Source organism: Suillus subalutaceus (genome assembly GCF_016647625.1).
Source record: "Suillus subalutaceus strain FC151 chromosome Unknown DFJ58scaffold_104, whole genome shotgun sequence".
Lineage (NCBI taxonomy): Eukaryota > Fungi > Basidiomycota > Agaricomycetes > Boletales > Suillaceae > Suillus > Suillus subalutaceus.
Window position 1 is genome coordinate 1 of NW_024540353.1, and position 12,378 is coordinate 12,378.

Genomic DNA, 12,378 nt, shown 5'->3' on the forward strand with positions numbered 1-12,378 from the left:
TAACTTGTACATGAGGACCTCAACTGACTGCATTTTTTTGTCACAGAGCGCAAGCTTAATTCCCATGTCGATGCTGCAATCCAGCGGCGCAATCCTACGATACGAAAGCTCGTGTCCACATATAATAACTTATGTGCTGATCTTAGTGCTCTTATCAGACAACCGCAGTCCTCCGAATGCTATACCACCCAACCCCATCTCTCCTACCGGTATTTTTGATCTTGATATTGATGCTGATATTTGGGAGGACATTGGACTTGACGATGTCGTGCCGGAACCCCCTGATTGGCTAGCTGATGAGGTCACACGTGCTGCGATCAGACTGCTGCTTGAGATTGACCGATGCAACGAAGAAGAGTCTCGTGTGAAGGTAGAGCGCTGTGCTCTGCAAGAGTGGGCCATGCGTGAGTGGGATGGTCTACAGAGGGCGCGTGCACATGCAAGTGAGTTTTGGACGCACCTCACTAATATTCCATGCTGACTTTCGAAGGATGATGAAGCGATCCTCTATCACATGAATTGCCGTGCTCGACAATTCATTGTCCTTGTACTGGGGTGGCAGACGAAGGTTCGTCCCATTCCATGTGCATGGCCTATGCCTGACTGCTGGGGGCCGTCTCAAACCGAACTTGCTAATGGGACACCTGTGGTGTACCCTGATGACCCTGATGACGAAGATCATGTATCGGATGATGGAGATGACTGGGAATCTGATATTGGCTGTGGTGATGAGGAGCTTATGGATGTTTTAGAAGATATTGCATTAGCGGATCAGTATAGAGGGCAAGAGGAACATGACATCGAGGGTGACTATGTAATTCATGAATCATTGATAGATAGCCCAACAAACGTGTTAGATTTAATTTGTAGTACTCTAGGTGTGCTGCACAATCTAAATCTGATGAGGAAAATGTAATTGGTACTTGATATCAGAGAGGTCGAGAATGTGCATATCACGTGATTTGACCATTATGGTCAGAAATTTCCAAAGGCGCTTGCAAGGGACCCCACTTGAGTTTGATTGAGGGGTTGCAAGAGCACCTGAAAATTTTCCAAGTTAATTGGAAAGAACTTGCCTGTGTGTTGCACAGAGCCGCAGTGCAAGGAGCTGGTCAATTTACCCTCACTTGCAATATTTCCGGCTTCCAAGGCACTTCAACAAATGGTGTTGGTAGGATCAGTGGGAAGGCCCGGTTGCTGATCGAACGGTAGGGGAAGAGCCCAGAGGATGCGTATATGGTCGGTGGGGAGAGCCCAGTTGCTAATTGAATGGCAGGGGGAGAGCCCCGATGACATGTATAGGGTGGGCGGGAAGGCCCAGATAGTACTAGAGAGGTAGGCGGGAGAGCCTGAACAGTGCCATTAGCTAGTAGTTTATCATTCCCCCCCTCTAGATAGCATCCCAAATTGAGATTGGCGCCTACATCCTCTCTTCACCTCTCATACCTCCATTAGAAAGATTTGCTTCATTGGCGATGACAAACAATTGCCACACTATGGTCAGGATGATATCCACGACCTGAAGAGCATCTTCGAGGTCAAGCATCTCAAGGACCATGCCCTCTTCCTGAACACACAATACAGGATGCCTCCTCAAATTGGAAACTTCATCTCTCAAGCTGTATATTATGGCCTACTCGAGTCGAATATGCAACACCCGTCACGAACGAGAGGATGGCTTATCATTTTATCAACATTCCCAGCCAGGAACAGTAACATAGAACTAGCCGGAAGAACCTTGGACAGTGCCAAACCATTTCCTATTGCTACCATATTGCAAGCAAAGAATAAGCGATTCCGCATTATCACCCCTTACGACGCCAGCAGACATGATATAAGTAAAGCTCCCACATTTTATTGCATATTATCTTTGCCACCCCCCTTCCTTGCACACACCCCCCGCCATCGTATGACAGACTCACAAGTAAAGCTCCCACATTTTATTGCATATTATCTAATGCCACCCCCCCCTTTGTTGCACACCCCCTGTCGTCTTATGACAGACTTGCAAGTAAAGCTCCCCACATTTTATTGCATATTATCTTTGCCACCCCCCCTTCCTTGCACACCCCCCCTGTCGTCTTATGACAGACTTGCATGTAAAGCTCCCACATTTATTGCATATTATCTTTGCCACCCCCCCTTCCTTGCACACCCCCCTGTCGTCTTATGACAGACTTGCAAGTAAAAGCTCCCACATTTTATTGCATATTATCTTTGCCACCCCCCTTCCTTGCACACCCCCCCGCTTTGTCTTCTAACAGACTTGCAAGTAAAGCTCCCACATTTTATTGCATATCTGAGTCTGTGCCACCCCCCCGCTTTGTCTTCTAACAGACTCACAAGTAAAGCTCCCACATTTTATTGCATGTTGCTCGCAAGACAATTTCATTACTCAATGACTAGTGCTGCACTCGTGTGATCTATCACTCTTTTGCGCCTGCCCACCAATCCCTCAGCAGTCTCAAAGTGTGTCTCATGGCCATTATTTATTCTAACAGATTATTTGTCATAGCTAGTCTGTCTATTTGAATCTGTCATACACTGCTGGTGCCCGCCCACCATCACAGTTCTCATTAGACTTCTCTTATGTTTAGGACGCTGTTTCAAGCCAAAAATCCTGCAGGTTTTTGTCCCATATCAAAATCTTGTCTCAAGTGCATATACTGGCCTTGCATACCTAGTACTACTCCTTCTATGAATGTACAAATCGTGAATTTTTATGCCGTCAAAATGTCTGAAAAAGGACCCCTATCACCCCTATTTATGATGGGAAAGCCCTCCTAATAAATGCCCTGGGACATCCCAGAGGACATGCTAGAGTGATCCCGGTTGGGATTGGGAAAGATCAAAATAGGTCCTTGGGATGGCCCAGATACTTGCTTCAGTGTGGACCAGGACATCCCAGTACATGGGGGTAAAATACTGGGAATACCATCCTAGAACACACCCACTAGGGTCCTTTGCTAGCCACAAACACATAGACCTAAGAGGTCATTTCAAGTGGTTGACTGAAGTGATGCAAGTTGTCCTATACGATAGCGCTATGCGACGTCCAACTAGCGACAGCGAGAAGAAATCAAAAGAAGGGAAAGCGAGGGATAAGGTATGATAGTGCAAGTGGAATGCCTGATAGCAACTAGATTATAGCTCGACTACCGACAGCGATCCCGACGTTGTGAAGATCAAACTTATGAAGGAACTTTAGCGATGCGCACTCGAAGCAAGTCAAGCGACACGCGATCAGAGAGATCGGCAAGAGCGGAATCGATTGCACCAAAACCAGGATATAGCGACTAAAGTGACTCCAACACCAGCAAAGGTCCGGGGAAGGGAAGTACTGTACTGTATGTGCGACGGGTCATTTTATCATACTGCGTAAAAGTTCGGGAATGGGTAGGGTGAGAATAGTAGTGACACTGATGGAGGCACGATTGTAGCGACAGGTAATAAGACATGCAGCGCAGCGGAACACGAGGATGCATGTAATAAGACCTGCAACTGATGAGTAGCGACGTTTAAGGAAAAATAACGCACCAGCGGAGGTAGGTGGACATAGGCAGGACATGGGAGGACGAAATACCTAGGCGTCGGGCCGGGCAGCGCGCTATGGGAGAAAAGCGGTTCCAAAGCGGATAGCTTGGGAGCTGAATAGCACTGGTGACTAGCGCTTTACTCCTTCCTCAAGGTAAGGCCAAATTTGCCTATGACACTCATATGCGCCTAGCGCTGGTATGATTGTCACAGCGGTCAGAAGATGCGGATGGTCTGATTGCATATGCAAAACGCCAGGCTGCTGTCCGTCATGACCTGTCTGCAAGCTTTTCAGGAATGTGGAGGGATGTGGGAGCTCTAGTAAGTGCAGGTTTGGATGATTGTGCAGAAGGCCAGCTGGACGACGGACCTTCTATTGATGAACCCCCATGCGAAGATCTCGATGGGTTAATTAGCTTCTGTACCTGCTTATGTAGTGACGTCTTCAATTAATCAACCTTGAATCTCAGATTTTCAGGATAGTGCAGTCCGGCCATCCACTGTCAGAGTAATAAATGCTCCGGCTTTCGGACGGAGGATCATGGCAGGACATCCTGGAAGATACATGGATAAGTAGCCTACAGGGATGTATCACATCAATGGATAGTTGAGCCAAGGGATGTATCCCAGTTTTAGGGCTATAGCCCATAATGATATATCCATCCACCAATATCAGGTGCACGCCCGTGGGCAGCCTGAGGGATACGACTGAAGCTTGAAGGATAATCCATACAACAGCGCATTCTTTTTGACATTTGTGCAAGCGCTGTGCTAGTCTGACGACATGCCGAGATAAACAAGCGAATAAGCTGAAGCTTCTTCACCACCTCGAGTAGTGATGTTCCGGCCTGGCTTGGCTCGAAAGCCCCGGCTTTGGCCCGGCTTCAGATGGCCAGGGCTTTCAGAAATTGAGCACTTCAGTCACCCCTGTTAAAGTACCTCTTAGGTACATATATTCTGGCTTACAATCTCACCTAAGAGGCATGATCTTAGGCGGTATTCCCAACCAATGCAGGTTATATCCCGGGCCAATTCAACACTTTCCCCACGAAGCCTGGGCCTGCTGGGCCAATGTATTTGATCTGTCCCATGACCCATCTGGGTCATCCTAGATACTTTATTATATGAATACACAGGGGGTGTCAGGGGTCATTTCTCATGAAAAATTACCCACACATTTAGACACTTAGAGTATAATGTTTGTCTTCATAAGGTCCTTGACCTATGAATGGAGGAAGTGAAAAGAAATATGTGGCGAGGGGGGGGGGCGGCTTGTCTTTGAAGATGTGGAAGAATGTAAGTTGGGTAAGGTTCTTGACCTACAAAATCCAAAGCAGCTGGAGGAGGCAGGAAGAAATTTGTGGTAGACAGGGGGGTTGTCTTTGAAGATGAGGGAAGAATGTAAGTTGGGTAAGGTTCTTGACCTACAAAATTCAAAGCAGCTGGAGGAGGCGGGAATAATTTGTGGTAGACAGGGGGGTTGTCTTTGACCTAGAAATCCTTCTTGACTGTGCCCTCACTCCAGATACTGACATATTTACACTCCATCTGGTTAATTTGCACAATTGGAACATACTCTGCACCACAATACTCCAGGTTTTATTGGAGTAAGTGTCATCACATATTACTGTGGATGTAAGCATAAAAGCGGAAAGAAAAAGGCAGTGACTGGTCAATGCAGGATAGCCCACCGCTGTTTTATATGGTGACTGGGCTGACCTGGCTCTCTCCTATGCATGATGCGGGCTAGCCCACCGATATGGTGACTGGGCTGACCCAGCACTCTCCTATGCATGATGCGGGCTAGCCCACCACTGGTTATATGGTGACTGGGCCGGCCCGGCACCTCTTCTACGCATGATGCGGGATAGCCCACCACTGGTTTATATGGTGACTGGGCCGACCCAGCTCTCTCCTACGCATGATGTGGGCTAGCCCACCGCTGGTTTATATGGTGACTGGGCTGACCTGGCACTCTCCTACGCATGATGCGGGATAGCCCACCGCTGGTTTATATGGTGACTGGGCCGGCCCGGCACCTCTTCTATGCATGATGCGGGATAGCCCACTGCTGGTTTATATGGTGATTGGGGCCGACCCGGCTCTCTCCTACGCATGATGTGGGCTAGCCCACCGCTGGTTTATATGGTGACTGGGCCGACCCAGCTCTCTCCTACGCATGATGCGGGATAGCCCACCGCTGGTTTATATGGTGACTGGGCCGACCCAGCTCTCTCCTACGCATGATGTGGGCTAGCCCACCGCTGGTTTATATGGTGACTGGGCTGACCTGGCCTCTCTCCTATGCATGATGCGGGGATAGCCCACCGCTGGTTTATATGGTCACTGGACTGGCCCGGCACTCTCCTACGCATGATGGCAGGATAGCCCACCGCTGGTTTATATGGTCACTGTGCTGGCCCGGCACTCCTCCTACGCATGATGCGGGATAGCCCACCACTGGTTTATATGGTCACTGGCTGGCCCGGCACTCTCCTACCCATGATGAGATAGCCCATGTCTGGGATGCCCCACCATCTTTGAATTCTAAGATGGGATAGCCCATGATATATTTGCACTTTCCAAATATTGTCTAATAGCAATCACTCAAGAGTTTCGGATATTGCTACAAAAGACTATATATCATATGAATCCGAGTCAAGATCTATATATGCTCCAGCCAATGCAGCTTCCTCCAATTCATCTATCAATTCATCATTCTCCCTCTCCTCATCAGACTCCCAGTCATTCTCAGAATCATACACAGCAGCTGTGCCATCAAGACAGCTTGGTTGATAATACATATTAGCAGCCTCAGCAAGGTCATTCGGGGTGGGGCCCCATGAGTCAGGCAATGGCCAAGCACAAGGGATAGGACGAACTCGAGATTGCCAATGCACACAAGACCACTCAACAAGCGAGCACGGAGGTCGAAATGAAAGCAGAGATCTTCATTTTCTTCTAAATATACTATCAGTGTCACGGCAGTAGAATGTTGTACAAACTTACCTGCACGAGTGCGAGCCTCCTGCAAGGCATCCCACTCAGCCATCATCCACTCCTGGAGAACACAACGTTCTCGCATGATACGAGCCCTTTCCTCATTGCAAACCGGTCTACCTCAAGTTGAAACTTAATTGCTGCGCGCATATTTTCATCCGCTAGCCAGGCAGGTGGGGCCATGTCATTGCCGTCAAGTCCAACATCTTGCCAGATGTCATCATCTACGTCAAGCTGAAAGATACCAGTCGGAGAGATAGAATGAGGCGCTATCGCAACCGGCAGGAGCCTCGCCTCGTCGAATTAAGTCAATTAGTTTACCACAGAGGTTGTTGTAAGTTGTGACAAGCTTTCGTATGGTAGGGTTGCGCCGTTGAATTGAAGCTTCTGCATGCACATGAAGCTTGTGCTCTAGATCAAAGATAATCACGGACATGTCAACATATTGAAACGAGCTACATACCATTTACTGTCTGACGGTACGACCGTTCAAACCTCTCAATTTCAAATTTGCGCTGGCAGCAGACGTTCACGAAGGCGTGCCTTGACAGCTTGCGCATCAAGACGAATTTGAAGGAATATACTACGTCGGAGTTGTTGAAGATCGTTAAGTTGCCCGATGCCAAGGGATGCCTTCCATCGTCGCAGAGTATCAGCAACTTTGGACCGGTGGGTGCGTTCGTCTGCAAGTCGAAGGTTGAAGTCAACATTGTTAAGAGTGTTGCCAGCACAGAGCTGCATCTCAAGAGCACGAACGGAATCGTCCAGGTTACTGAGTGTTCGCTCGAGGGTCAAAATCTTCGATATTTGCTCGTCATTGTTGGTTTTTGATCTCCCTTTCTATTAATGTTAGGGAAATATGAAAATATAAAATAAAGCACGCACTGGATAATGGTTTCGTTTGGTGCTCGACCTGAGCCCTCCATTCCGGGCGTATATTAGCTTCATCTACAGAGAGTTGTCGAAGCAGCATGTTCTGCACTGCTCTTCTTTGTCTGGCAACGAGTCCATCTGCGACTCAGCCACTCGCCAAATGTATCGAGATTTTTGCCGTCAAGATGCCGAACTTGCGCATTCAGCACAAAAAGCCGTTGGTGGTACTATCTTAATGTTAGTCAGTCAAGGTATACGAATTAAGATACTTACCCCAGAGACCCGCAAGGGGGGGGATCAACATCTTGAGAGCGCTCCACAGGCGCTCACAGCCCTCTCCGTCAGAAAGTCCAAACCCTTCACATTTGCGAGGGTGATAAATAAGCTGACAAGGCCACTGATGTCCGTACGCGTGAAATACGGATATAGAAAAGACGATACGTGAGAGAATACCTTGCTCGAGAAGTTGGTATTTAAGACAACTACGCTCGAGCTGACATGCAATATCATACAAGATACCGACGGTCAATGGTTGGCGGAAGATGTTCGAAGAGCTTTTTAATAAGTGCAAGCGCATAATATTGTTTTTCACCTGCTGATGTCATATTGACCAACCATAAGACACAATCATGACGACAAAGTAAGGCCATGATTCCCGTATCGGCGAAGAAACGGGTGCTAGCTTTCTCTCGTTTTTCGTCGGCAGCAAGAAAAGATTCCCTGCAGGCATCCAATGTCGATACAGGGATGCGCATACCATCTTCGTACCCGTCTTCGTCGCCTTCCGGCTTCTTGCGTTTTGTTCCACGACCAGGTAGGGAGCCTCGACAGGCAAGTACGTGAGCTTCCATCCGTGCGACCTCTTCGTCCGAAATGAAAACTGATCGTGTTGGGTTTGGCGGATCTAGGCCATCGGCCCCACGTGAATTGGCTGACCGTTTCTGTGTGAAGCATGCATCGATGCATACATGGCAATCTAGCCTGCAAAAACATCAGCACAGGGGAAAACACGGTAGGATTGACATACTTGAGACGCGAACTGTGATCCTTTTGCCAATCCTGCATTCCAAAACAAACTGGACAACAGTGAACGGAGATAATCGCTTGGTTGTGCGGGCAAGACTTCGTCCCCCAAAGAACAGCGAAGGAAGATGTTGTGAAATGAGGCTGTATACGTGGTCTCCAGCATTCATCACAAGGACTGAGTACCAATGATACGCGTTACTGAAGCGGCGGCGAAGATTGTCCTGAAGATGCCAGAGTTAGCTTACTTCAAAAAAGAATCGTGCAGGCAGACCTTGGTAGAAAGTTTGTAACCCCGAGCTGTTAGAAAAACTTCCAATGCTTCACACCAGGCTGTTGTATTGGGGGTGATCCGTACAAAAAGAGTCCTAACGAGCTCTAGTACACGTAGGTCAACAGCAAGAGATGGAGCTATGGGTGCACATGCAAATAGCCCCAACTTAAGAAGTTGAAGGGGTGCGGGTGCGCAGGGGCAGCAGTCAATGTTCAAAACCTCTAAATCTGGACTACGGTCAATTCGAGCCACATAACAATATGGTGAGTTCGTACAATTGAAAAAAACACAAGTCACTTCTAAAGTCCTCCTGTGGCATGAAGCCGTACACTCGACAGGATCATTTTGAAGTGCAGGCCGATGACGGAGCGAAGAAGATTTGTATTGATATGTGAGGTATGGACCGATTAGCGAAGGAATCACTTCGTTTGACCAGCGTTGCCACTGATTGAACTTTTTTCTGCCGCCCATTGGAGCGGAGGGATCGAGGAGCGGAGGGATCGGAAAAGAAGTGGACATCGTCATAAAACGAAGGCCTGTCCTGGTCATTCGGATCAGGAGGTGGGACATCAAGCCGAGGATTGGAATTGGAAGCAGTTTGTTGGGCGAAATACCGCCTACCCGGAAGTACTAGAACTGGAGGAGGACCTGGAAGATGAAATGCGTTGCTTCCTCGTGGTTTCCGGCGCTTCTTGACCATGGACGGTGTGATTAATATTTGCTGCGAATGACGACGGACAGGAGTTGCAGGAGTAGACGTCGAGGCGATATTCCGTGGATGTGGTCCTCCATCCATGGTAGATGTTTCTGATAGGCACAAAGCCTGCAAGAATATTGTGACTGACTCGAAGTCAGTCAACAAGCACAGAGGAACACGAAGTCCCAGTTCGTATGACCTATGTAGCAAAAATTAGTAGATACTAGCCTGGGAGGAGGATAATGGTCATGAACGCCAGTGATCAACAAACAGTGAATAGCACCGGAGCAACAAGTCAATAGAATTCACCAACAGAAATTGTACATGAAAGAACCACGCTGCGTAGCAACTCACATCAACGAACAAATACAGAAGCGAACAGAAGCGAGTGTAAATCGTCTATGGACCCGCGTAAAGTATATGAGGGACCACGGGGGGGCGACCTGTGTTGTCGTAAAATGATTGTACATAAAACAGGGCACATTGCTTCATGCGTTGCCACTTCTCTCCCTCGGGCATCGACTCGGTGAAAGGCTGTTTGAGATCTTGAGGAGCACCGTCCCATGCGATCAACACTTGACGAAAATTCTCGAAATATGGAAGAGCATCCTGGAAAGACTCAGCATTAAGTCCATCATTCCGAGTCGAAAAATCCTTATCCCACATGCTGAGGGCATGCTGGGGAAAAATTCCACGGAGCAACTCCATGCGACGCTTCTTCGCCTCCCGATCCAGCCGCATATGACCGGCAAGATGTTCATCGAGTTCCAGAAGGTCGTATCGGAAGCTTTGCTCGCAAATCTCGTATATGATCTGTTGAATGAGACGATGCGGCGGATTCTCGAGCGTCGCTGCTTCGATTTTCTGACCCCTCCATTGCAACATCTGGGATCCAGTCCAAAACTGGCGTAGGAGCGATAATTCATCTCCAAAGAACAGGTCGAGTTTGGCTTTGGACTTGCCAGTCTTGCCTGATGGCATCTGACCACTTGACGACGAGGGCTGTGGTGTTGTTGGCTGCGTGATCAATAGATCACGCCAGCTTTGGGACCGAGGGAGCGGAGATGGAGGCGACATATAAACATGCCTCAGCCACGACTCACGGCATGCCAACCAGTTAGCGAGATATTTCTTCAGAGACTGCGAGGAAAGGACGTTGACAAATAATCCAGGGTCGGGGAGCCTGTATCCCTCATCCATTCTTGCGTGGGTTGGCTTGACACGACTCAAATCTTTGTCCGCGTGAGTCATAGCCGATGCGAAGAAGGTGTTGATGTTGGGCATGAACGGGTGAGCCACGTCGCACCATTTGTCACGTCCAACTTGAGACTGGTTCTGGCGCAGAGCGGTCGGTTCATCTAGATAATTGTTAGATAAGAATGGTGAACCGAAATTAGACACTGCACTCACATACTGCGGACTTATTTTTCGTGGTCTTGGTGGGCGCTTTACCCGATGACGGCTCTCTGGAAGCTGCAAAGCGATTGACTTCGGTTTGATCCATAGGGATCTCTTCAAAAGTAAGGTACGGTTGACGAACCGCAGCCTGGCGTTGATGATCACTTGGACCCTTGTAACGGATATCGAAAGGTTGAGCGAAGTTCTTAATGGGATGGAGGTACATCCCAAACACAAGGTCGGCAGGAGTGAAGGGAATGACTTGGCGGATGTTAATCTTATCATCGACGAGCCTGACATCTCGTATCAACCACACAGGTACACCAGCCTTGTGGAGCCTCAACGCGATAGCGGAGTCTTTGGTGAAGCACCCCATCCAAGTCTTGTTGACCCCGTGCGCTTTGTCCTCAAATTTCAACCGCGGCTCAAAGATCTCAAGGTAATCCATCATGCTCCATATCTCCAGAAATCGCCTCTGAAACTCGGCCAAGATCATCACAATATCTCGCCAAGCTCGCGTCTCTTTGAAGCGTTCAAAAACAGAGCGCAACCCGGTGACCCATCCAACAACCGCGTCTTGCTTGTTTTCTCGGAACAGCTTGTAGGAGCCGACGCGCTTGTTAGCCCGCTCGTACAGTCGAAATAGGTGATCACGGTGGGTGGACTTCAGCTTGCCAAAGACATGACCAGGAGATAGTGGCTCAAAATCGTCAGAAAAAGCTGGCGACCACCAAGCATACCACAGGTCAGTGCTAGGATCATGGAATTCGCGTCGTGGAATGGTAAAACTCCAGGTGTAAGCGTCTGCGTACATTTGAGGCCACTGGAAAGGATCCATCGCCCAAAACTTCCCATCCGCCCTCGCTTGCACAATATCGGAGGGATTGTCGTATAGTTGGGGAACGAAAGTCATATTAGGCGAAGTGAAAACGAGTTGACCGTCATAGGCGAGAGAGCGTGCGTCTGTAGCTGTGATAGCATCTATATCAAAATTAGAGGAGGATCACAGGACAATCACCAAGGGCACTTACTGTCACCGTCGCGTAAGAATGGTTTAAATTCACGATGTATTGTCAGAGGCATCGTCAGAGGGACTGCGAATAACGAAAAGGTGACTATCCGATGAGAGTGAGTAATCGAGCGACGAACCAATAAAGGCACGGTAAGTGCAAGCTAAGAGGAATCTGAACGTGATGAAGGGTACTGTAACCGAAGTTAGAGTAGCGAGTGCTATTGCACAGTAACACGAAGTCACTGGAATAGTGTTGTCTACCGCAAAGGCAGAATAATCGACACCGGCGATGGGAGGAGAAGGAAGAGTTGGAAAGAGCAAAGGAAAAGGTAAAGGGTAAAGAGTAAAGTTAGTAAAGGCGCAAAGTTGTGATTACGCCCTGGGATAACCCAAATGGGCTTGTGACAAATGAGAATTGTGAAGTGACTCAGAACTTGTTGGAACATTCGCCAACCTCAGCCAACTACGCCGCCTTCCTCCTCTCTATTCCTGCACTCATCTACCCCTCGACTCCTCGTGAGCTGCCTTCGCGGTAGCTAACACTATCTGAAGTGACTTCGTGTCACT

At 48.5% G+C, this 12,378-nt stretch overlaps 5 protein-coding genes across 5 annotated transcripts; 2 read left to right on the top strand and 3 right to left on the bottom strand.

The window, feature by feature from the left end:
- Nucleotides 1–70: 70 nt before the first annotated feature.
- On the top strand, nucleotides 71–916 carry DFJ58DRAFT_664974 (uncharacterized protein; the record flags this gene model as incomplete). The annotated part of the gene is made up of 2 exons (XM_041382475.1): nucleotides 71–443; nucleotides 501–916. 2 exons carry the CDS (start codon nucleotides 71–73, stop codon nucleotides 914–916), a joined length of 789 nt encoding a protein of 262 aa, XP_041240551.1.
- A 525-nt stretch (nucleotides 917–1,441) lies between these two features.
- Nucleotides 1,442–1,843, top strand: DFJ58DRAFT_641099 (uncharacterized protein; the record flags this gene model as incomplete). Its single annotated transcript, XM_041381350.1, has 1 exon — nucleotides 1,442–1,843. A coding segment is annotated over one exon (402 nt), but the record flags the coding sequence as incomplete, so codon positions are not given.
- A 3,124-nt stretch (nucleotides 1,844–4,967) lies between these two features.
- DFJ58DRAFT_664991 (uncharacterized protein) lies at nucleotides 4,968–5,201 on the bottom strand (the record flags this gene model as incomplete). Its single annotated transcript, XM_041382477.1, has 1 exon — nucleotides 4,968–5,201. A coding segment is annotated over one exon (234 nt), but the record flags the coding sequence as incomplete, so codon positions are not given.
- Nucleotides 5,202–6,170: 969 nt separating this feature from the next.
- On the bottom strand, nucleotides 6,171–9,175 carry DFJ58DRAFT_717669 (uncharacterized protein; the record flags this gene model as incomplete). Its single annotated transcript, XM_041384382.1, is given in 13 exon segments — nucleotides 6,171–6,304; nucleotides 6,544–6,634; nucleotides 6,655–6,803; nucleotides 6,856–6,945; nucleotides 6,998–7,049; nucleotides 7,084–7,370; nucleotides 7,420–7,482; nucleotides 7,517–7,600; nucleotides 7,681–7,900; nucleotides 7,920–8,388; nucleotides 8,435–8,483; nucleotides 8,531–8,654; nucleotides 8,705–9,175. The coding sequence occupies 13 exon segments, from the start codon at nucleotides 9,173–9,175 to the stop codon at nucleotides 6,171–6,173; spliced, it is 2,283 nt and encodes a 760-aa protein (XP_041240554.1).
- Nucleotides 9,176–9,800: 625 nt separating this feature from the next.
- DFJ58DRAFT_731338 (uncharacterized protein) lies at nucleotides 9,801–11,882 on the bottom strand (the record flags this gene model as incomplete). Its single annotated transcript, XM_041386022.1, has 3 exons — nucleotides 9,801–10,759; nucleotides 10,812–11,780; nucleotides 11,831–11,882. The coding sequence occupies 3 exons, from the start codon at nucleotides 11,880–11,882 to the stop codon at nucleotides 9,801–9,803; spliced, it is 1,980 nt and encodes a 659-aa protein (XP_041240555.1).
- Between the last annotated feature and the right edge of the window lie 496 nt (nucleotides 11,883–12,378).